The 24853-nt window shown below is 44.4% G+C and overlaps 1 protein-coding gene across 1 annotated transcript in view; it reads left to right on the top strand.

Annotated features, from left to right (window-relative positions):
• Positions 1 to 24853, top strand: part of GALM (galactose mutarotase) — a 76741-nt gene that overhangs the window by 21730 nt on the left and 30158 nt on the right. The window contains 1 exon segment of the mRNA NM_001132580.2: positions 8926 to 9007. Coding sequence (NP_001126052.1) covers positions 8926 to 9007 — 82 coding nt within the window.

Below are 24853 nucleotides of genomic sequence, written 5' to 3'. Positions count from 1 at the left end.
ATATTGGCCCCCACTCTCTTCTGGCTTGTAGGGTTTCTGCCGAGAGATCTGCTGTTAGTCTGATGGGCTTCCCTTTGATGGTAACCCGACCTTTCTCTCTGGCTGCCCTTAACATTTTTTCCTTCATTTCAACTTTGGTGAATCTGACAATTATGTGTCTTGGAGTTGCTCTTCTCGAGGAGTATCTTTGTGGCGTTCTCTGTATTTCCTGAATCTGAATGTTGGCCTGCCTTGCTAGATTGGGGAAGTTCTCCTGGATAATATCCTGCAGAGTGTTTTCCAACTTGTTTCCATTCTCCCCGTCACTTTCAGGTACACCAATCAGACGTAGATTTGGTCTTTTCACATAGTCCCACATTTCTTGGAGGCTTTGCTCGTTTCTTTTTATTCTTTTTTCTCTAAACTTCCCTTCTCGCTTCATTTCATTCATTTCATCTTCCAGGGCTGATACCCTTTCTTCCATTTGATCGCATCGGCTCCTGAGGCTTCTGCATTCTTCACGTAGTTCTCGAGCCTTGGTTTTCAGCTCCATCAGCTCCTTTAAGCACTTCTCTGTATTGGTTATTCTAGTTATACATTCTTCTAAATTTTTTTCAAAGTTTTCAACTTCTTTGCCTTTGGTTTGAATATCCTCCCGTAGCTCGGAGTAATTTGATCGTCTGAAGCCTTCTTCTCTCAGCTCGTCAAAGTCATTCTCCGTCCAGCTTTGTTCCGTTGCTGGTGAGGAACTGCGTTCCTTTGGAGGAGGAGAGGTACTCTGGTTTTTAGAGTTTCCAGTTTTTCTGCTCTGTTTTTTCCCCATCTTTGTGGTTTTATCTACTTTTGGTCTTTGATGATGGTGATGTACAGATGGGTTTTTGGTGTGGATGTCCTTTCTGTTAGTTTTCCTTCTAACAGACAGGACCCTCAGCTGCAGGTCTGTTGGAGTACCTGGCCGGCCGTGTGAGGTGTCAGTCTGCCCCTGCTGGGGGGTGCCTCCCAGTTAGGCTGCTCGGGGGTCAGGGGTCAGGGACCCACTTGAGGAGGCAGTCAGCCGGTTCTCAGATCTCCAGCTGCGTGCTGGGAGAACCACTGCTCTCCTCACAGCTGTCAGACAGGGACATTTAAGTCTGCAGAGGTTACTGCTGTCTTTTTGTTTGTCTGTGCCCTGCCCCCAGAGGTGGAGCCTACAGAGGCAGGCAGGCCTCCTTGAGCTGTGGTGGGCTCCACCCAGTTCAAGCTTCCAGGCTGCTTTGTTTACCTAAGCGAGCCTGGGCAATGGCGGGCGCCCCTCCCCCAGCCTCGCTGCCGACTTGCTGTTTGATCTCAGACTGCTGTGCCAGCAATCAGCGAGACTCCGTGGGCGTAGGACCCTCTGAGCCAGGTGCGGGCTATACTCTCCTGGGGCACCGGTTCCTAAGCCCGTCGGAAAAGCACAGTATTCGGGTGGGAGTGGCCCGATTTTCCAGGTGCCGTCTGTCACCCCTGGAAGGGGAACTCCCTGACCCCTTGCGCTTCCCGAGTGAGGCAATGCCTCGCCCCTGCTTCGGCTGGCGCACAGTGCGCTCACCCACTGACCTGCGCCCACTGTCTGGCACTCCCTAGTGAGATGAACACCGTACCTCAGATGGAAATGCGGAAATCACCCGTCTTCTGCGTCGCTCGCGCTGGGAGCTGTAGACCGGAGCTGTTCCTATTCGGCCATCTTCCCTTCTTGAAATCTTAAAAACAAGGCCAGGTGCTGTGGCTCATGCCCGTAATCCTGGCACTTTGGGAGGCCAAGATGAGTGAATCATCTGAGGTTAGGAGTTTGAGACCAGCCTGACCAACATGGTGAAACCCCGTCTCTACTAAAAATACAAAATTAGCTGGGCATGGTAGCGTGGGCCTGTAATCTCAGCTATTCGGGAGGCTGAGACAGGAGAATCACTTGAACCTGGAAGGCGGAGGTTGCAGTGAGCTGAGATTGCGCCATTGCACTCCAGCCTGAGCAACAAGAGTGAAATTCCGTCTTTAAAAAAAAAAAAAAAAAAAAAAAAATCTTAAAAACGAAACAAAAGACAAAAACAAAACAAAAACCCTCAGACCTAAGAGTCTCTACTTCTTAAAATAAGTTCAGAAAGAAACGACAGAAATAGAACAAAGTATTGTTTTATGTAGGTAATAAACTAGGTGATAATTCTGTTTTTTACATATTTTGCATACTTAGGACATCCTATCTAATAATAGGGAGGGGAGATCTAAAGGAATAGATTAGAAATAAAAAGAGAAATTATGCAAGCAGTATTCCATCTGCCAGTGTGTTCCAATGAAGGAGACAATATGGGAATGTTAGGTTTACTAAGGCTTTTTACCACTCTTCCAATCCTGCAGGGACTTGGAGTGACGGGTATTTCTGAATCTCTTTTCAGAGGCTGAATAGTTTCCTAGATCATAGACCCCACCCAAAAGCGCGGTCAGTAAACTTCCTTTCGTATACCACAGATTGAATATCCCTTATCCAAAATACTTGAGGCCAGAAATGTTTTGGATTTTGGAGATTTTCAGATTTTGGAATATTTGCGTTATATATACTTATTCGTTCAGCATTCCTAATCCAAAAACTCGAAATCTGGAATGCTCCAGTGACTACTTCTTCTGAGCATCATGTTGGCACTCAAAAAGCTCAGATTTTAGAGCATTTCAGATTTTAGATTGTCCTTTTTTTTTTTTTTTTTTTTTTTTTGAGATGGAGTTTTATTCTTGTTGCCCAGGCTGGAGTGCAGTGGCACGATATCAGCTCACTGCAACCTCCACCTTCTGGGTTCAAGCGATTCTCCTGCCTCAGCTTCCCTAGTAGCTGGGATTACAGGCGCCCACCACCACACCTAGCTGATTTTTGTACTTTTGGTAGAGATGAGGTTTTACCATGTTGGCCAAGCTGGTCTCGAACTCCTGACCTCGGGTGATCCACCCGCTTCGGTCTCCCTAAGTGCTAGGATTATAGGCGTGAGCCACTGCACTTGGCCCCAGATTTTAGATTTTCAGATTAGGGATGTTCAACCTGTATCTTAGTAAGCGTAGCTTGAATCCATAGCCACTGGCTTCAGCTTTGAAGGTGGATGGGGGCACCAGCCTTCTGAGGCACTCTGGTAGGAGTGGATGATCACCAAGCCAGACCTGGAGTCAAGGGCCTCTGCATCTTCAGAATATCTCTTGCCATACCTTGAGAAGCATTATCATATATCTCAAACCCTCCCCAGGGACATAGCTCAAAACCTGATATTTAAATTAGTCAGCTCATCTTATATATTTTTGTTTTTTAAATTTAATAAGTGGCATTTTTGTTCTATTTGGGCCCAAGTATTGCTCATCACTTCTAAGTTTGAGGGTTGGAGACCTGGGGAGGAGGGGAGAACTGGCTTTGTCAAAGAATGTAAAAGGTATGTAGGTTGCAGGTCATTTTTTGTTTTGTTTTGTTTTGTTTTTCTGTTCCTTCCTGTGCCTAACACAAAACTGGGATAACTTTTTTTTATTGAAACTTTACCTAAAGACCTGGGTGTGGTGGCTTATGCCTGTAATCCCAGCACTTTGGAAGGCCAAGGTGGGAGCATCACTGGAGCCCAGGAGTTCAAGACCATACTGGGCAACATAGAGAGATCCCCATCTCTAAAAACAAACAAACAAACAGGCCGGGTGCGGTGGCTCACGCCTGTAATCCCAGCACTTGGGAGGCCGAGGTGGGCAGATCACTTCAGGTCAGGAGTTCAAGACCAACCTGGCCAACATGGCAAAAACCCATCTCCACTAAAAATACAAAAAATTAGCTGGGCGTTGTGGCACATGCCTGCCGTCCCAGCTAATCGGGAGGCCGAGGCATGAGAATTGCTTGAACCCAGGAGGCGGAGGTTGCAGTGAGCCAAGATTGTGCCACTGGACTCCATCCTGGATGACACAGCGAGACTGTGTTTTTATAAACAATAAAAAAAAAAAATACAAACAAACAAAAATACAACGGAAACTTTACTTAAAGAGTTATGAAAGCAGGTCTGGGGGAATTTGAGATGAAAAGCAATAGCATGTGGTACATGACAGGTAGATATGTCATTAAGGACCCAGGTTCTTCCACTTTTCCATCTGCTTCCTCAGTATTTTGGCTTTTGTCTTCAGGCTTGTCCCCTCATGGCTACAGCTCCAGGAATCACCTCCTCATATGGTCACATCCAGAGACAAAAAGACCTATTCCATTTTTCATATCTCTAATGTCTTCTTTTTAAGAAAAAGCAATACTTTTCCTAGAAGCCCTTCAGCCAACTTTCTCTGATTTCTCATTGGCCAGAAGTGTGGCCTATTCTCTGCCTAACCCAATCGCCAGCAAGGGAATTAGGCCACGATGATTGGCTTAGATCAGTCAAAATTCGCCCTCTGGGAATGGAGGGGTGGGGGGTCCTCTTCCCTGAATATCTGTTCTAGCATAGGATAAATCAACAAGCCTGGTTTCTGCCTGGGAGCACAGAGTTGCTGGTAAAAGAGTCGCCATGGCTTGTGGGTAGTAACCCGCAGTGTCTGTACCCTCCTGCTAGAGGTGATGAAAGCTGAGTTAAGGCTGTGGTAGTGACATTGCGCAATGTCTTTAAAGTCCCCTGCAAATCATAATGGGCTCTATAAATGGTTAATGTTACAAACGGGTAGCAGCCAAGCAAAGTTAACCAAAACAAACACTGAACCCAGAGATGGGCCTCAAGGTCTGTTTGTGAATCAGCATTTCTTGCCAAGTTTTCATCAGCCTTGAAAGGAAATGATTCCAACAGTAATATTCCACCAGAGTAGATCATTGCATTTTTCCAGCCTAGAAGAGTCATAAAAAGAAGCATGCATTTTATTTTATTTTTTTATATTTTTTTGAGACGGAGTCTCACTCTGTCTCCCAGGCTGGAGTGCAGTGGCGCAATCTCGGCTCACTGCAACCTCCGCCTCCCGGGTTCCAGGGATTCTCCCGCCTCAGCCTCTGGAGTAGCTGGGATTACAGGCGCGTGCCCCTGGCTAATTTTTTGTATTTTTAGTAGAGATGGGGTTTCACCATGTTGGCCAGGCTGGTCTTGAACTCCTGACCTGAAGTGATCCACCCATCTCGGCCTCCCAAACTTCTGGGATTACAGGCCTGAGCCACCACACCTGGCCACAAAGCATGCATCTCTTTAATGAAGGAATGTTACTACCGCTTGGTGACCCAGTGACCCTTAAGAGGGTGGGTGCCTGATGAATGTTCTTTTCCTTCTGCTCCTAGGCTTCTTCCTAAATCTCAGACTCATCAGTTTATTTGGTGTGTGATTTTCATGTTGATTCATTTCTCTAGTGCTTAAAAAAAAAAACCACAGAAAGTGCAAATTTATTTCTTTCTTTTTTTTTTTTTTTTTTTTGAGATGGAGTCTTATTCTGTTGCCCAGGCTGGAGTGCAGTGGTGTGATCTTAGCTCACTGCAACCTCCGCCTCCCGGGTTCACGACATTCTCCTGCCTCAGCCTCCCGAGTAGCTGGGACTACAGGCGCCCACCACCACGCCCAACTAATCTTTTGTATTTTTAGTAGAGACGGGGTTTCACCGTGTTAGCCAGGATGGTCTCGATCTCCTGACCTCGTGATCCACTCACCTCAGCCTCCCAAAGTGCTGGGATTACAAGCGTGAGCCACCGTGCCCGGCCAGAAGGTGGAAATTTCTAAGCAGCTTTATTTATAATAGTAAAACACTGGAAGCAACCCAAAAGGCTATCAACAGGAGAATGGATAAACAAATTGCGATACAGCCATACAATGGAATACTACTCAACAATACAAAGGAATGTAACATGGATGATCCCACAAGCATTACGTTGTGTGGAAGTAACAAGGCACCAAAGAATATATACTGCATGGTTCTGTTTCTAAGGAGGCAGGCACCTAGGAAACAGAGTGAAGACCTGAATTAATGCTAGGCCAGGAGTCTGGAGAATGGCTTTGCCTCCTGCAGGCGTCCTCATTGGATGATATTACATAAGTTGTGTTCCTCCAGGCTTATTTGTGCACAGGAAGTATGGAGGTGCTTCGGTCCATCTGGGTTCTCCTTTTCTAACACGATTCAACTCTGTATGTGGGCTGCAGCTCCCAGTTTAGCGCCACCAAGTCCTGGAACCCAACCTTCACACCCCTTGTCTTGACTGACCCAAAGGCCTCTGTGTTGAGCTGAGTAGTGAACATATAGGGCAAAGGAAATACAGTAGTCCCAAATTCTCTTCCCTCAGCTCCTCTCCCACAGTCCCAGGGGCATCTCCAGGTGCTGGCACCACCCTGAGGCATGAGAGGATGGCAGGAGAGACAGCCGCACAGAAGAGACATCCTCTCTAGGCTAGACCTGCTCTAGGCAAGGGTGCAGACCCTCTCCCATCTTGGACCTGCTGCCCCAGCTCACAGCAGGGACCAAACAAGCTGTAGAAAGTGCAGAGGAGAGGCCTCTGCCCTGGCTTTGTCCCCCACCCACTCATACCCCTGCCCAGCACACACCCACTGGGAGAAAACAAGAGCATCATAGTTCTTCTGGCCAGGCATGGTGGCTCAAGTCTGTAATCCCAGCACTTTGGGAGGCCAAGGCAGACAGGTTACTTGAGGTCTGGAGTTCAAGACCAGCCTGGGCAACATGGTGAAACCCCATCTCTACTAAAAATACAAAAATTAGCCTAGCATGGTAGTGGGCACCTGTAATCCCAGCTACTTAGGAGGCTAAGGCAGGAGAATTGCTTGAACCCTGGAAGTGGAGGTTGCAGTGACCCAAGATTGCACGACTGCACTCCAGCCTGGGTGACACAGTAGGACTCTGCCTCCGAAAAAAAAAAAGAATCGCAGTTTTTCAGAAAAAGAGCCTACTAGTGGTGTAATTAAACCAGTTTCTGTCGTGTTTAGACATGCATTCTCATGGTCTCTAAAATCTTGACCTTTCTTCTCAGAATGACTCAGCTGGATTGTGTGGGCCAGTCTTTCAGACCATAGAATCTGTTTCCAGCTAACCTGTCCTAACCCTGTCTCAAAAAAACCAGTCGGCCGGGCACAGTGCCTCACACCTGTAATCTCAGCACTTTGGGAGGCTGAGGTGGGTGGATCACCTGAGGTCAGGAGTTCAAGACCAGCCTGGCCAACATGGTGAAACCCCATCTCTACTAAAAATACAAAAATTAGCCAAGTGTGGTGGCACACGCTTGTAATCCCAGCTGCTCGGGAGACTGAGGCAGGAGAATTGCTTGAACCTGGGAGGCAGAGACTGCAGTGAGCCAAGATTGCACTACTTCACTCCAGCCTGGTGACAGAGTGAGACTCCGTCTCAAAAAAAAAAAAAAAAAAAAATGTGTACTGGGCGCAGTGACTCACACCTGTAATCCCAGCACTTTGGGAGGCCGAGGTGAGCAGATCACCTGAGGTCACGAGTTCGAGACCAGTCTGACCGACATGGAGAAACCCCGTCTCTACTAAAAATACAAAATTAGCCAGGCGTGGTGGTGCATGCCTGTAATCCCAGCTACTAGGGAGGCCGAGGCAGGAGAATCACTTGAATCCGAGAGGCGGAGGTTACAGTGAGCCGAGATTGCGCCAATGCATTCCGGCCTTGGCAACAAGAGCAAAACTCGGTCTCAAAAAAAAAAAAAAAAAAAGTCAAATGTCAAACATCCCCTGAGGGACAAAATTATCCCCAATTGAGAACCACTAGTTTAGCTTATCTTTGAGCATTCACTAAGCAAAAGCCCTCACTTGGTTTCCCTTCCGCATCTTCTGGTTTGAAGCTTTAAAATATGTTGCTATTGATAATATAAAATAATATTTGTACTAGAAACATGCATGTATAAAGTGCCAATTTGCAAACAACACAATGCACCTTTCCTAAACTGTTATTCACAAGGACCCTGGAAAAGGCAGAGGCATCATTAGCCCAAATTTATTTTATTTTATTTTATTTTATTTATTTTGAGACGGAGTTTTGCTCTTGTTGCCCAGGCTGGAGTGCAATGGCACGCACGATCTTGGCTCACCGCGACCTCCACCTCCCAGGTTCAAGCAATTCTCCTGCCTCAGCCTCCAGAGTAGCTGAGATTACAGGCATGTGCCACCACACCTGGCTAATTTTGTATTTTTAGTAGAGACGGGGTTTCTTCTTTTTGGTCAGGCTGGTCTCGAACTCCTGACCTGAGGTGATCCGCCCGCCTCGGCCTCCCAAAGTGCTGGGATTACAGGCATGAGCCACCGCGCCCGGCCTCATTAGCCCAATTTTAAACCAAAGGAAATGAGAGTCTATAAGGTTAAATGAATTCCCTGGGACCTCTCAGGAAGAGCTGGAACTAGACCCCAGGCCTTCTGACGCTGACCAATACAGCAGCCTTTGATTCCCCTGAAAAGGGCAGGCTGCATCTTCATGGAGGAGGTGGGCAAATTCTCAAAAGCAGGGACTGCAGTTCTGACACCTGGGCTTCTGTCATGGAGCAGAGAGTGGGGCCTCTGTGTGGAAACTGGGCTAGAGGGGGATGCCAGGTGCACCCCCCAGGAGTGAGCCTGGAGCAGTACCCTGACCTCTCAGGATGTGTGTGTTCCTGGTTACCAGCCCTTGCTCTTCTGTTTGCCTGGCATGTGAGAAAAATAGAAGAAGCACCTCCACTAATAAGCCAAGGTCCAAAAGGCTTTCAAACCACTGTGGTCTCTGACTTTTCACCTTCATATTCTATTTAGAAAAGAAAATGCATGCACACTTGAAAGTTTCTTCCAAATTTATCTGCTGCTATTTTAAGGCCTTATCTACCTACACTTAAATGATTATATTTAATCATGACCATCAGCCAAACAAGATTTTAAAAGTTTTTGTCAATGCCTGAAAACATTTTTGCAAGATAAGCTAAAAAACAAATATATGAAATAAGACTAAGCAGAAAACCTTTCCCCTACCTTTTCCTCCCAGGGTTCCCCAAATATATATGACCATGAAGTCACCATAGAAGCGGATACTTATTTGCCTGTGGATGAAACCCTGATTCCTACAGGTTGGTGAATTTAACCTTTTTGTGTTATGTGGGATCATGGATTGGCTCTCGAGGCCAAGAAAGGACATTAGTGGAGAAAGTGGTGAAATCTTAATAAAGTCTATAGTTTAGTTAATAGAATTATTCCACTGGTAATTTCTTAGTTTTGATATGTGTACTGTGTTTATGTAAAATGTTAGCATGAGGGAAAGCTGGGACAGAGATGCAGTATTTTTACCACTTTTCTGTAAGTCTAAAATTATTTCAAAATTTCAAATTTTTTTTAAAAATGGTGAGTAAGATAATACTTTACTGGGGCTGAGCGTGGTGGCTCACACCTGTAATCCCAGCACTTTGGGAGGCCAAGGCGGCTGGATCACTTGAGGCCAGGAGTTTGAGATCAGCCTGAGCAACATGGTGAGACCCCATCTTATTTTTTTTTAAGATTAAAAAAAAATTTTTTTAATGCAAAAGAAACTAAAGTTTAAAAAAATTTTAAATTACTGGATACTCATCTTACACTAGGTAACAGCTTTTGTTTTAGCTGGCTTTTTTGGGAGGGGGGCGGCGGGGGAGGGGATAGGGTCTCATTCTGTTGCCCAGGCTGGAGTACAGTGGCACAATCTCAGCTCACTGCTGCCTAGACCTCCTCCCCAGGCTCAGATGATTCTCCCGTCTCCACCTCCTGAGTAGCTGGGACCACAGGCACACACCACAACGCCTGTTGTATTTTTAGTAGAGACTGTTTTACCATGTTGACCAGGCTGGTCTCAAACTCCTGGACTCAAGCAATCTGCCCGCCTCAGCCTCTCAGAGGGCTGGGATTACAGGTGTGAGCCACCGTGCCCAGCCACTTTGGCCTCTTTAATGGGTTGAGTTTATGGCTGCTAGTTCAAACTTTTTATGAGGAAGAAAGGTAAACATGTGAGCCTGCATACCAAACAGCAACTTCAGGTAACAGCAGGCATTAGGAACTCCCAGAAATATAGTGACTACAAAACTAATTGGAATAATAATGAAAAATTGAGCTCAATGGGGTCAAATTTTTGGCATCACAGTTTTTGAATATTTTCCTGGCTCCAGGGCTGAGTTTAAAGGCTTTTCTGTTTGTCTTGGTGGCATGTGTCATCTTGTGATATTTACATGACTCAATAGAAGGGCATGAGTAAGCTGGCCCATCTGGTCCTAGAGGCAGAATCACTGCAGTAGAAGTATATGTTGTGAACTGCAAGGAAAAAATAGTGGTGGCTGCTGTTTTATGACTGATAAGGAAGAAAGTGAACCAATTAGCTTGTAAGTGGAGGTTATGAAATAAGTGCATATTTATTTGTGTATATTTATAAAACCTTCTCATGCTATCCGGTTGAGTTGATCAGATGACAATCACAACAGGGCATAATGTGTGCATTTCAAGGCCCTGTAAAGGCCAAGTTATTTTACTTGATTGTAAAAAATCACTGTGGCAAAGCACAGTAGGGCTTAACATGCACTCTAATGGACTGTATAAAACTTGTGTTCGTTGGGTGTGGTGGCTCACACCTGTAATCCCAGCACTTTGGGAGGCTGAGGCAGAGGAGGATCACTTGAGCCCAGGAGTTCGAGACCAGACTGTGCAACACAGTGAGATCCCATCTCAACAAAAAATTGAAAAAAAAAAAATAGCCAGGTGTGGTAACACGCACCAGGGGTCACAGCTACTCAAGAGGCTGAAGCAGGAGGATCTCTCAAGCCCAGGAGTTGGAGGCTGCAGTGAGCCGTGATCTCTGCTGCACTCCATCCTGGGCAACAGAGCAAGACCCTATCTCAAAAAAAACCTAATTGGGAATATATGTGTTATATTTCAGTAGTTTTTTTTTTTTTTTTTAAAAAAGACCAAACTACCATTTATAATCATCTTTTCATGAAAGAATATTTTTGTACCATAAAAATATAAACAAATTTAATCTCAGAATAAGGAACAACTCTTTATGTTGAATTTCTGTAGCTTTTTAAAAAATAATATGGTACCACTTGGAGCCAATACTGTAAAAAAAATAAATAGCAGATTATCCGAATGTATCTCAGTTTTCTGGGGACCAGTGAAATGTTATCACTAACTCATAATTGAGAACTAGTAATTGATCTGTAAGGCCACTTCTATCTCTTGCATTCTCCAATTCTACGAGGCTCCTAGCATGACATTTTACTGCTATTTCCACAACTCTTCAAATCCTTTAGAGCTCTATTATTGAAGTAAATAAATTGCTGCAACTTCAGAGCTCATGAAAAATTTGTAATTCTCTCCTACCTATCCATACTTGAGTCAGACCTACATGTTATACCTGTTTGCCGAGTGACACTTAAACAGAAATTGTAGTATTCTTTTCTGTTTTCTCAGAAGTCCTTAAGAAACAAGCTAACTGTCTGATTCCTTTGAAACTTCCTCCAAAAATGGGTGGTAGTAACTGCTACCCTGCACTTCAGGAATGTAAGAATTCACATGTCTGGCCCACTTTCAACTGAGAACAAATCTCTAGGAGCCCAGATTTTCTCTCTTTTTTTTTCTTTTTTGTAGAGACAGGGTCTCCCTATGTTGCCTAGGCTGGTCTTGAATCCCCAGGCTCAAGCAATCCTCCCACCTGGGCCTCCCAAAGTGCTGGGATTACAGGTGTGAGCCACCACGCTGGTCCTCATCTGACTCTGATCAAAAGCCCCATGAGCTTAATTTTGAAAGAAGTCCAAAAGGCTTGCCCATCATCTGATCATTCAGAAGTGCTGCTGGGCTCTCTAGGAGTTCGCAGTCTATGGGAAGGGTCAGCCAGAATTGTGTCCAGTAATCTGGAAAATATCAGGATAGACATAACTAGGAGACTTGGCACAGAGGGTGGGCACTGCTGAGGGGGCTCCCAGATAGAGGAAATGAGAGTTAAATAAAACCTGGAAGAGAAAGTGCAAGTTTGCCAGGGAGTGAGGAGGAGAAAGGTGTTCCAGATAAAGATGAACAAGCGTGGGTGGTGCAAGAAACAGCAGGACTAGCCCAGGGAAGTGCTGTGCTTTTGAAGCAAAGCATTTGGGGCATAATTTTAGTGGCAGAGAGTGAATGGGCCTGGAGAGGTTGATTGGGGCCATGTCAGATCTGTACCAGGCTCTGTGGAACTGCAATCCCTAGGGTGGCCCTGGGTGGCCCCAGGCTGGCCTGGAGCTCAAGGCCGATCCACATAGCTGACTCACAGGTGTACCTGAGTCCAGTGTCAAACTTCAGCATGTTCTGCCGGACCTGGACTGAACCACAAGGCCACTTTCCGAGACGTGCTACAAGAACCTGTTAGACCAGGTTGGGTGCACTGGCTAATGCCTGTAATCCCAGCAATTTGGGAGGCCGAGGTCGGCAAATTACTTGAGATCAGGAGTTTGAGACCAGCTTGGCCAACATGGTGAAACCCCGTCTCTACTAAAAATTCCAAAATTAGCTGGGTGTGGTGGTGGGCGCCTGTAATCCCAGTTACTTGGGAGGCTAAGGCAGGAGAATCGCTTGAACCCGGGAGGCGGAGGTTGCAGTGAGCCCAGATCACGCCACTTTACTCCAGCCTGGGAAACAGAGCGAGACTCCGTTTCCACAAAAAGAAGAAAGAAAGAAAGAAAATAACCTGTTAGACCAGCCATACTCCATTAAGACTTCTCAAAATAAATATGCACTATCTACCGACTGTGGTTTGTTGAATTGAGAAAAAGAACATACTGATTATCTGTGAGATTAGGTGAAGCTTTATGATAACAATAGCTAGTATTTCAGGGAGGACTTTATAAATAATTCATACCACAAGTCTGTAAGGTAGGTTGTGTTCATTTTTCTTTTTTTTTTTTTTTTGAGACGGAGTCTCGCTCTTTTGCCCAGGCCGGAGTGCAGTGGCGCGATCTCGGCTCACTGCAAGCTCCGCCTCCTGGGTTCACGCCATTCTCCTGTCTCAGCCTCCCGAGTAGCTGGGACTACAGGCGCCTGCCACCGCGCTCAGCTACTTTTTTGTATTTTTAGTAGAGACGGGGTTTCACTGTGTTAGCCAGGATGGTCTCGATCTCCTGACCTCGTGATCCACCCGCCTCGGCCTCCCAAAGTGCTGGGATTGCAGGCGTGAGCCACCGTGCCTGGCCCATTTTTCTTATTTAACAGATGTGAAAACTATAGAACAAGGAGTTAAAGTACCTTACAGAGGATGACCCAGTTAACAAGTTGGGGAAAGCTGGGATTCACACCAAGGTAGTCTGGTATTAGAACTCAGCCTCTTAAGTAGACCTGCACTCTACAGATCTTAGAATATAGTTAGATGTCAAGAAGGTTTAGTGCCAGGCACAGTGGCTCACACCTTTAATCCCAGCACTTTGGGAGACCAAAGATTGGTTGAGCCCAGGAGTTCAAGAGCAGCCTGAGCGACATAGGGAGACCACGTTAATACAATAAATTTTTTTGAATTAGCCAGGAGTGTTGGTGCATGCCTGTGGTCCCAGCTATTTGGGAAGCTGAGGTAAGATGATTGCTTGAGCCCAGGAGGTCAAGGCTGCAGTGAGCTGTGATTGTGCCACTGCACTTCATTGTGGGTGAAGAGCAAGACCCTGTCTCAAAAAAAAAGAAGAAGATTTGGGAGGTAGGGGAGACGCAGAAAGGAGTGAGGAAAGAAAGAAAAGTAAATTAATTTCTTTACTATATAAATACCCAAGTGCAACATATAGTCAAGAAATGAGAAGTAAGCCAAAACAAAGAACAGACTTTTGCCAGCTGTCAATCCTCAGCTCTTTTGCCACCTTTTGTACAGGGAGCCTCCCCAGTCCTCTCACTGTCTCCTCCTTGTTCCTTCCTCCCTTCAATTTATTTCTACTTTTCTGCAAAGAAAACAGGAAACCAAGTTTGCTTAAATTAAATATAAGAAAGGGAGAGAGAGGAAGGAAGGAAAGGAAAAAGGGAAGGAGGGAGAGGTTTTCTTGAAATTAAAGAGCATGAATTTAAGTGTCTGGCCTTGTTAGTCGGACAAGAAAGGGAAAGTCGGGCCGGGCGCGGTGGCTCAAGCCTGTAATCCCAGCACTTTGGGAGGCTGAGGCGGGCGGATCACGAGGTCAGGAGATCGAGACCATCCTAGCTAACATGGTGAAACCCCATCTCTACTAAAAATACAAAAAAATTAGCCGGGTGTGGTGGCAGGCGCCTATAGTCCCAGCTACTTGGGAGGCTGAGGCAGGAGAATGGCATGAACCTGGGAGGTGGAGGTTGCAGTGAGCCAAGATCCGGCCACTGCACTCCAGCCTGGGCAACAGAGCAAGACTCCATCTCAAAAAAAAAAAAAAAAAAAAAAAGAAAGAAAGAAAGGGAAAGTCACCTCAGGTGTCACTGTTCTGTTGCAACATATGGTGTTCCTGACAGATCCCTTGTCTTTCTGGTTCTTGGTTTCCTCATATGCAGAATCTTGTTATGACCAAGTTGTGTTGAAAGTTCACATTCTTTAAGTATGTATGTTGGTCATCTCTGTTGAAGATGATAGAAAAATCACCTTCAGTAGAAAATTTACAAACAGGCCGGGCGCAGTGGCTCATGCTTGTAATCCCAGCACTTCAGGAGGCGGAGGCGGTTGGATTTTTGAGCCCAAGACTTTGAGACCAGCCTTGGCAACACAGTGAAACCCCATCTCTACCAAAAATACAAAAATTAGCCCATCTCACAGCCCGGTCTCAAAATAAATAAATTAAATAAATAAATAAAGTTTCAAAAAAAGAAAGAAAACTTACAGACATAGTCAAAGAAAAGCTGTACCACTTACAGGGTGGCGTTCAGCTATCTGGAGCAGTCCCTTATGGTGGGTACTTCATTTATCCAGGGGAGATGCTGGATAATGAGTTCATTTTAGACCCTTTGCTCTACCTGGCTTTTCCTGGGGCAGCTGCTTGGTTGTGCTGAAACCCTCAGAAATCAACAGTAGAAAACGTCTCTAAAACAGCTTTGGCCTTTTTGCATAAGAATGACTTTTACTCCATAAATCAGTTATTTTGCTTACCATCCTAGTCCTCTGGTTTCCACCCCAAATCCTTGTTTATGTGTTTGTGGTTTTGTTTGTTTATTTGCTTGTTTGTTTGTTTTTTGAGACGGAATCTCACTCTTGCCCAGGCTGGAGTGCAGTGGCTCGATCTCAGCTCTCTGCGGCAACCTCCACCTCCCGGGTTCAAGTGATTCTCCTGCCTCTGCCTTCTGAGTAGCTGGAACTACAGGCGCACATGCCACCATGCCCGGATAATTTTTTTATTTTTAGTAGAAATGGGGTTTCACCATATGGGTCAGGCTGGTCTCGAACTCCTGACCTCAGGTGATCCACCTGCCTTGGCCTCCCAAAGTGCTGGGATCACAGGCATCAGCCACTGTGTCCAACTTTTCTTTTCTTTTTTTCTTTTTTCTTTTTTTTTTTTTTTTTTGAGACAGGGTCTCTTTCTATTGCCCAGGCTGGAACACAGTGGCACAATCATAGCTCACTGTAGCATCAAACTTCTGGGGATCAAGCAATCCTCCTGGCTCAGCCTTCCAAATAGCTAGGATTACAGGTGCACATCACCACGCCCAGGTGATTTTTTCTTTTTTTACACAAAAATGTCTCAACATGGATATTTTTTTCTTTTTTGGCAGAGATGATGTCTCACTATGTTGCCCAGGCTGGTCTCAAACTCCCTGCCTCAAGCCATCCTTCCACTTTAGCATCCCAAAGTGCTAGGATTACAGGCGTGAGCCACTGCACCCACCCCCAAGAAAGCCTTTTTTTTTTTTTTTTTTGAGACAGAGTCTTGCTCTGTCAACCACTGGAGTGCAGTGGTGCGATCTCAGCTCACTGTAACCTCTGCCTCCCAGGTTCAAGCAATCCTCCTGCCTCAGCCTCCCGAGTAACTAGAATTACAGGCACACGCCACCACACCCAGCTAATTTTTGTATGTTTAGTAGAAAGGGGGTTTCACCATGTTGGCCAGGATGGTCTCGAACTCCTGACCTCAAGTGATCCACCTGCCATGGCCTCCCAAAGTGCTGGGATTATGGGCATGAGCCACTGCACCCGGCCCCCAAGAACTCTTTAAATGCAACTAGTGTCACAAGAACAGATAGCTAAACTATGTCTGAAAAAGTGGCTCATGAAGGGAAATTTGTGATGGATTTGGGGAAACTTAGGGTAAATTTTAAACATGAGGCCTTTTGTCAGATCACCTACATTCCTCGGATTGTGTGTGGGTTTGTCGCAGATGCTTGATGTGACAAATTACACAGCTTCTATTGCTTCATTTGATCAGCTGCCCGTTGACTTTCAGCCAAGTCCTGCAGGGTTGCTTCTCAGATTGTATCTTTCTGCAAGACAAAGATGTTTTCGTAGTCTCTCTTTAACTTCTCCCTTTTGTGGCTATTAATTTATACTTATATGTTTTTCAACTCCTTATTTTTGTTTTCTCTTTATGAAAGTTTTAACGTGTGCTATTCTTGAGGGAAATACTGATGCATATCTAAACTTTAGGGGTGTTTTTCACCCTGGCTACAGATACTCGGTAAATAATTTTTCAGGTGATGGGAAAACACATCATCATGAGAATGTAGCAACTTTTATTTTGCAGTAACTGTTAAAATTGTGGCCACGGTGCTCAGTAAAAGGGGCCCTTCCCCCTGTAGGTGTTTGGGGAGGAGTGACGTCCTGTCCTCCATTTTGTTAGTAACCTGCTTATGGATGGGGCATTATCACCTAGAAAGAAAAGAGATACCATGGTATGCAGTTACAGGGAGTCGGAGCAAGAGCAAGACAAAGAAATTCCCTTATGTCTTCAATGCAGAGCCGGCATTTAGACCTCTACCCCAGGCAGGATCCACAAATCTTTGGCAGCCATGAGCACCTGTTTTGCTCCTGCCTTCTTCCTGTTGGCAATTTTGGGTTTTGGGGTTTTTTTTTAGACAGAGTCTCACTCCATCACCAGGCTGGAGTACAGTGGTGCAATCTCGGCTCACTACAGCCTCCGCCTCCCAGGTTCAAATGATCCTCTTGCTTCAGCCTCCCAATTAGCTGGGACTACAGGTGCGCACCACCACAGCCAGCGAATTTTTGTATTTTTAGTAGAGATGGGGTTTCGCCATATTGCCCAGGCTGGTCTCAAACTCCTGACCTCAAGTGATCTGCTCACCTCAGCCTTTCAAAGTGCTGGGATTATATATATATTTTAAATAAATGAATAGAATTCATCACCTAACTTCTAAAGCTACTTCTGTAGATGAAATTCCGGCACTTAGGAGTCAGCAGTGGTGTATTGAGTGCATGGCCCTTGCTCACAGGTGCTTCTTTCCTGTTCCATGGCAGGGGGCACCAACAGAAAGTTTCTGAAAGGCTGAGAGCTCCTTTTACCCATGGACCAGGAGCAAAGTTTGCAGGTACACTGTCAGGCTGTGTTTGGATGTTAGCATTTAATTTAGCTTTGCGTCTTCAGAGCAATTATTCTTAGCTACTTAAAAAAGGAAAAAAATGATGCCCATAAAGCATTTGCTGCTCCGTAGGATGGGAGCACACTCTGTTGTTGGGCATTTGAGTCCCTCTGGCATGTGTTTTGTATGTTTATTGTTGTCAGGGCTGTCCCTGTAGTTTCCCAGAAGTAGAACTCTCCGAAGCTGTTTCCCAGAAAGGACAGGGGTGTAGATAATGGATGTCCAGAGACAGAGAACACTCCAGTGCCAGATCCCTGTGCTGCTTTGTCAGACATTTGTTTATGTATTATTTTGTTTGTTTGTTTTTGAGATGGGGTCTCACTATGTTGCCCAGGCTGATCTTGAACTCCTGAGCTCAAGCGATCCTCCCACCTCGGCCTCCTAAAGTGCTGGGATTATAGGCATGAGCCACTGTGTCCAGCTGTTATTATTATTATTATTTTGAGACAGTTTTGCTCTTGTTGCCTAGACTGGAGTGCAATGGCACATCCTCGGCTCACTGCAACCTCCACCTCCTGGGTTCAAGCAATTCTCCTGCCTCAGCCTCCCAAGTAGCTGGGATTACAGACGCCCGCCACCATGCCCAGCTAATTTTTGTATTTTTAGTAGAGACGGGGTTTCACCATGTTGGCCAGGCTGGTTTCGAACTCCTAACTTTAGGTGATCTGCCCACCTCAGCCTCTCAAAGTGCTGGGGTTACAGGCATGAGCCACCGTACCTGGCCCCAGCTGTTATTATTTTTAATGGATACCTAATACTTGATACCTAATACATATTTTACTGATACCTAATACATATTTACAGGGTACATTGTGATATTTTGATACATGTTTACAATGTATAAGGATCAAATCAGGGTAATTAGCATATCCATCACCTCAAACATTTATCATTTTTTTGTGTTGGGACATTCAAAATCTGCTGTTCTAGCTATTTGAAAATATACAATAAGTCGTTGTTAATTATAGTCACCCTATAGTGCTTTAGAGCAGTAGAACTTATTCCCCCTATCTAGCTGTACTTTCATTTCCATTAAACAACCTTTAGGCTGTGCGCGGTGGCTCACGCCTGTAATCCCAGCACTTTGGGAGGCCGAGGTGGACGGATCACCTGAGGTCAGGAGTTCAAGACCAGCCTGGGCAACATAGCAAGAACCGTCTTAAAAAAGAAAAGAAAATTTAAAATTTTCTTCACTGATCATTCAGGAGCATATTGTTTAATTTCTGTGTATTTGTATAATTTCAAAAGTTCACCTTGCTGTTGAGTTCTAGTTTTATTCCATTGTGGTCAGGAAAGATACTCGATATAATTTCAATTATTTTAAATTTGTTGAGACTTGTTTTGTGGCCTAACATATGGCCTATTCTGGAGAATGTTTCTTGTGCTGATGAAATAATGTGTTTTCTGAATCTGTTGGATGAAATGTTCTGTAAATGTCTCTTTGTTAGTCTAAAATGCAGGGTTTTTTGTTTTTTTGAGAGAGTCTCACTCTGTTGCCCAGGCTGGGAGTGCAGTAGCATGATCTTGACTCACTGCAACCTCCACTTCCCAGGTTCAAGCAACTCTCATGCCTCAGCCTCCCAAGTAGCTGGGATTACTGGTGCCCGCCACCACACCCAGCTAATTTTTTGTATTTTTAGTAGAGACAGAGTTTTACCATGTTGACCGGGCTGGTTTTAAACTCCTGGCCTCAAGTGATCCGCCCACCTCAGCCTCCCAACGTACTAGGATAAGAGATGTGAACCACCACGCTCAGCCTAAAGTGCAGTTTAAATCTAGTGTTTTGTTGTTGATTTTCTGTCTAGATGATCTGTTCAGTGCAGAGAATGGGGTGTTGAATTCTCCAGCTATTGTATTGGTGTCTATTTCTCCCTTTAGATCTAATAATATTTGCTTTATATTATATATCTGGGCGCTCCAGTGTTGGGTGCATATATATTTAGAATTGTTACGTCCTCTTGCTGAATTGATCCCTTTATCATTATATAATAACCTTTTTCTTTTTTTTAATCGTTTTTTACTTGAAGTCTGTTTCATCTGATACAAGTACAGCTACCCTGCTTGCTTTTGGTTTCTGTTTGCATGGAATATCTTTTTCCACCCTTTCAGTCTATGTGTGTCTTTACAGATGAAGTGAGTTTCTTGTAGGCAACTGTAGTTGGGCCATGTTTTTTAATCCATTCAGCCAGTCTATATATTTTAAGGGGGGGAGTTTAATCAGTTTACATTCAAGATTATTATTGATAGGTGAGGACTTCTGTCATTTTGTTAATTATTTTCTGTTTTTTAAAATATATCCTTTGTTCCTTTCTTCCCCTCTTATTGTTCATCCTTGTGATTGGTGGTTTTCTGTAGCGTAAAGTTTGATTCTTTTCTCTTTCTCCTTTGTGTATGTGCTCTACCAGTGAGTTTTCTACTTTTTTGTGTTTTCTTGATAGTAATTATCGTTTCACTTCCAGATGTGGGACTCCCTTGAGCATTTCTTGTAAGGCTGGTCTAGTGGTGATGAATTCTGTCAGTTTTTGTTTGTCTGAGACATGTCAGGCATTTAGCTTCAGGACCTGATTCTAGTTCCCTGCCCTGTGGCAACAAGTAGAAATAGATCCCTGGTACCCTGCTTAAGTATTATGCCAGCTAGATGTGAGCAGATGAGAAAATCAAATCCTTCTATTTTGCCAGGGATTAATTCATTCTCAGGATTGTAAATATTACATTTCACCTTTCACCTCACAGAACTGTAGAATTAGGAGGTGAGCTGGGCAGCGTGCCCAGCAAGACATTATGATGTATACAATACAGTGCACTACTAAGGAGGTGTCTTTAAAGGCATTTACAGCACATGGCTTTTTTTTTTTCCTTATAATTTTGCTGCTCTTTATTTGTAGTAGTAGATAAGGAATTAAGAAAGCAAAAATGAGTGCTTTGACCAGGTCTTTTGCCTTTGAAAGTAGCATTAGTAAAATCCCCTCTTCCTTTTTATTCTTATAAAATTTACCCAATTCACTCTGCCCCCCAGCCCATCTGTGTTCACTTGCTGTTCTTGCTGCTCTCAGTTTTTAAAAGCTTATTCTAAAATTACATGAAAGCAACCCCATTTTGACAAAATTAGAATTCTGGTAGGAAACGCTTGCCACGAGGCTGTGGAGAGAGGCCCAGCAAGACTTTTGTATTTTATTTCAACCTCTCTCGGTTAAACCTACAATTCGGTAGATGATATAATTACCTCCCTGGGGCAGGTCTCTATCTCTGCCTTGGAGAAATAACAAAGTCCAAAGTAGTCTCCTTATTCAAAGATGTTGCACATGAAGGCTGTTTTGATCTTTATGTATTAGCATTTGGGTTTTAATCTTTCTGGAGCTCCTGACAGAAAATTCCTTTAAATTTATTATATAATTCTAAAATATTGGACATATTTATTTCAAGCATCTGTCAGTATCCTTATTCTTTCCATTCCACTCCCCACTGCCTTAATTAGTCATCAGGTCCTACTGATTTTTAACTCCTAAGTATTTCTCAAATCTGTCTCCTCAGTATGTATTGTTGGTTATATAACTCCATCTCCATTGTCACTGTGCGGCTTTAGACTATCTTTTCTTGTCTAGATTAGTGCCTGGCTTATATTATGGGCTTCATAAAGTGGGATCAATGAATGAATGATTCATAATCTGGACAACTGCACTCTAACACCTAACTGGAGAAAAAAAAACTTAAGATCTATCTTCCATGTAAAAGCATCTATCTAAAATGCAAATCTTACTTTGATAATCTCCACGTTAATAAACATCTTAGACGGCTCCCAGGCCTCCCCAAAACCATCTCTCATTTCACTGATCAAAAAAATAAAAATTTTAAAATTTTAAAACTAAAAAAAAAAATTGAACATTTCACTGGTCAAAAAACAAAAACAAAAATGATCTCTGAGCATGCCTCACTCACACCCCACCCTGCTGTGCATCCCTTTCCCACCCCCAGCCTACAGAGACCACCCAATAACCTCTTCTTTGCTACATAACCCTTACCCTCCTTCAAGAGTCATACTTGCTCCTTAGAAACTTTTCCCCCCACTTTCTGGAAACTGTAGATTCTTTCTTGCTTACGGTTTTTGTAGTGACACCAGCCATTTAGAATTCATGATGTGCCCAGTCTCTGCTATCTGCCTCTCCACAGAGCTTGCTCAGATAATCCATCAGGATTTAGTCACAGATCCAAAGTAGGAAGCTAGAAGGGAGCTTCAGGCTTGGTCTCTTTGGGTTGAAACTAGAAAACTAATCTATACTGAACACAAAAATGAAGCTGAGTAGTAGCCAACCTATACATCCTAGGAATTAACTATTGCTTTTTTTGCCCCCAGCCAGTCTCTCCACACTCCTCTCTCCTTCTTTACATTTGTTTTAAACACTATATATATACACATACACTTTATTTATATATATATACACACTTTATTTACATATATATTTTATATATATATAATTTTTTTTAATTAGCTGGGCATGGTGGGGCGTGCCTGTGATCCTAGCTACTCAGGAGGCTGGAAGGCTGAGGTGGGATGATATGTGGGATTTTATATATATGTATATATATATATATATTTTTTTTTTTTTTTTGAGACAGAGTTTTGCTCTTGTTGCCCGCTGGATTGCAATGGTGCAATCTTGGCTCACTGCAACCTCTGCCTCCCGGGTTCAAGCAATTCTCCTGCTTCAGCCTCCCGGGTTCAAGCAATTCTCCTGCCTCAGCCTCCCGAGTAGGTGGGATTACAGGTATGCACCACTATGCCTGGCTAATTTTGTATTTTTAGTAGAGATGGGTTTCTCCAAGTTGGTCAGGCTGGTCTCTAATTCCCGACCTCAGGTGATCCACCCACCTTGGCCTCTCAAAGTGCTGGGATTACAAGCGTGAGCCACCGCACCCAGCCTTAAACACGGTATATTAGCCCAACACTGTGTGAGAACTGTGATTCAGAAAACCAAGATATAGGTCTCCGTTCTGCCATCCACTAGCTATGCTATGAGTCAGCCATGAAAATTCTCTGGGTCTCATTGACTGAATCTGTAAAATCTGACTTGATGAGGATTATATTCATTGAACTCTGAGGTCCTGTCCATTTCTTACACCCTGATTCAAAGACCGCACAGAATCTCTAACCCAGATATTCTTAACTAGGGTTCTTGTATGTCTGGGAAGATGATGAAAGAACTTCAAGGGGATCATGAGCTCTTTAAATTCTATGTAAAATCCAAGGCTGGACGTGGTGGCTCATGCTTGTAATCCCAGCATTTTGGGAGGCTGAGGTGGGCAGATTGCCTGAGCTCAGGAGTTCGAGACCAGCCTGGACAACATGGTGAAACCCCGTCTCTATGAAAATACAAAAACAATCAACTGGGTGTGGTGGCATGTGCCTATAGTCCCAGCTACTCAGGAGGCTGAGGCACAAGAATTGCTTTGAACCCAGGAGGCAGAGGTTGCAGTGAGCCAAGATCGTGCCACTGTACTCCAACCTGGGAGACAAGGAGAAACTCTGTCTCAAAAAATAAATGAATAAATAAATTAAATAAAATAAATTCTATGTAAAATCCTTTGTGAACTTGCTGCATCACCTTGGCCCACAAAAGGGGTTTTCTTATCTTTTTTCCTCTTTCAAAGTAATGATAGTCTATGGTTGCCCTACTATGTATTCTCTTTTTATTATTTTATTTTTTTAGAGACAGGGTCTCACTCTGTTATCCAGGCTGGAGTGCAGTGGTGCAATTATAGCTCACTGCAGCCTTGGCCTCCTGGGCTCAAGCGGTCATCCCACCTCAGCCTCCTGCGTAGCTAGGATCACAGGCATGCCCCCACCATGCTCAGCTAATTTAAAAAATATTTTTTTTGAGGCTGGGCACAGTGGTTCATGCCTTTAATCCCAGAACTTTGAGAGGCCAAGGCGGGAGGATTGGTTAAGTCCAGGAGTTCAAGAACCTGAGAAATACAGAGAGACCCCATTTTTACTACAAAAAAATAAAATCAAAAAATTAGCCAGGCCCAGTGGCATTCACCTGTAGTGCCAGCTACTTATGAGGCTGAGGCAGAGGATTGCTTGAACCCAGGAGTTCAAGGCAAATTGAGCTATGATTGTGCATTGCACTCAGCCTTGGTGAACGGCAAGACTCTGTCTCCATTAAAAAAAAAAAAAAAGTAAAGCTACACATAACAAAGTACTTGGATAACAGTAAAAAAGTTAAACTCATGACATTGGACCCTATGAAATGTGTTTATCCCAGAGCTGTTTATTGTATGATAGGTCCCTGCTAGATAGTATTCAAGGTTTAATGCAAAAACTCCAAGGACCTCTCTTGGTAGCAGTGGTATTCTTTAAGAGGGCACATTACTGAATCCTTCCTGTAAAATGGTCACAAGATCCTTTTTATGAGCCTCCAGAATAACTCCTGAAGCTACTCATGTTCCCTACTGGAAAACACATTACCGTTATAAGATTGGCAAACATGAACCAGCATGGCAGAAATTTGGCAGGAAGAAAGCTCAAAATTTAGCACTTGGCCAGGCATTGTGTAATTCCTGTGAAAATTGCAGGCTAACAGTCAGTGAATTTGTCAGAAGGGGAATTATTTGCTAGAGCTCTGACCACCACCCTTGGAGAGTTGATGGTTCACATCTACCCTTCCTCCAGCCCAGGTCTGGACAAGGGCTGGCTCTAGTTCATTCCTGGTGCATAGCCATCCTTAGTGGTCACTACATTCTGAAGGGGCTTAGTGGGACTGTGGGCCTTGGGCAATGGACCTGATGTTAACTCAAGCGAGTTTCCAGAGCAGATTTGTATTCAGTTCAGCTAACATTTATAGAGCACCTACTGATTGCTACATGCTGCCTGAGAGATAGAGAGCATGGAACACTGTCTCTGCCCTTGAGAAGCTCAGAGGGATGGGGAGAACCTAATGTGGTCAGAGCAGTTGTAGAGATAATGCCTGTGGGACTAAAGGAGTATAGAAGCCAGAGTAGAAAGAGGCTTCTCAAGATTGTCCTGAGCTGTGAGAAGCCTCTCAGTGTCTGTGAGGATCTAGCCACCAGGAGAGTGAGAGTACCAAAGCACAGAATGCAGGAGTGGTGATGACTGTTAAGCCAAGAAGCCAAAGAGGCAGTTGGGCAGGGCAAGGGCTAGGGTGCAAAATTTAAGGCAGCATCCACTCTCAGGGTCGTGCACGTGCAGGGTCAGCACCTGAGAGTGTGTGTCTTCTTAAATTTTGCACCCTAGGCACCTCATTTGCCCAGTCCTGCAGTTGGGTACAGTCGTGATTGTCTTTCTGGGCCATGCTGATGAGCTGGGATTTTTTTTATTTTTTATTTTTGACGGAGTCTTGCGCCGTCGCCCAGGCTGGAGTGCAGTGACGCAACCTCCCCCTCCGGGTTCAATG

This window comes from Pongo abelii, chromosome 12, assembly GCF_028885655.2.
Source record: "Pongo abelii isolate AG06213 chromosome 12, NHGRI_mPonAbe1-v2.0_pri, whole genome shotgun sequence".
Classification (NCBI taxonomy): domain Eukaryota; kingdom Metazoa; phylum Chordata; class Mammalia; order Primates; family Hominidae; genus Pongo; species Pongo abelii.
Note: the sequence above shows the minus strand (reverse complement) of the source record. Positions and strands in the feature narration are given on the sequence as shown.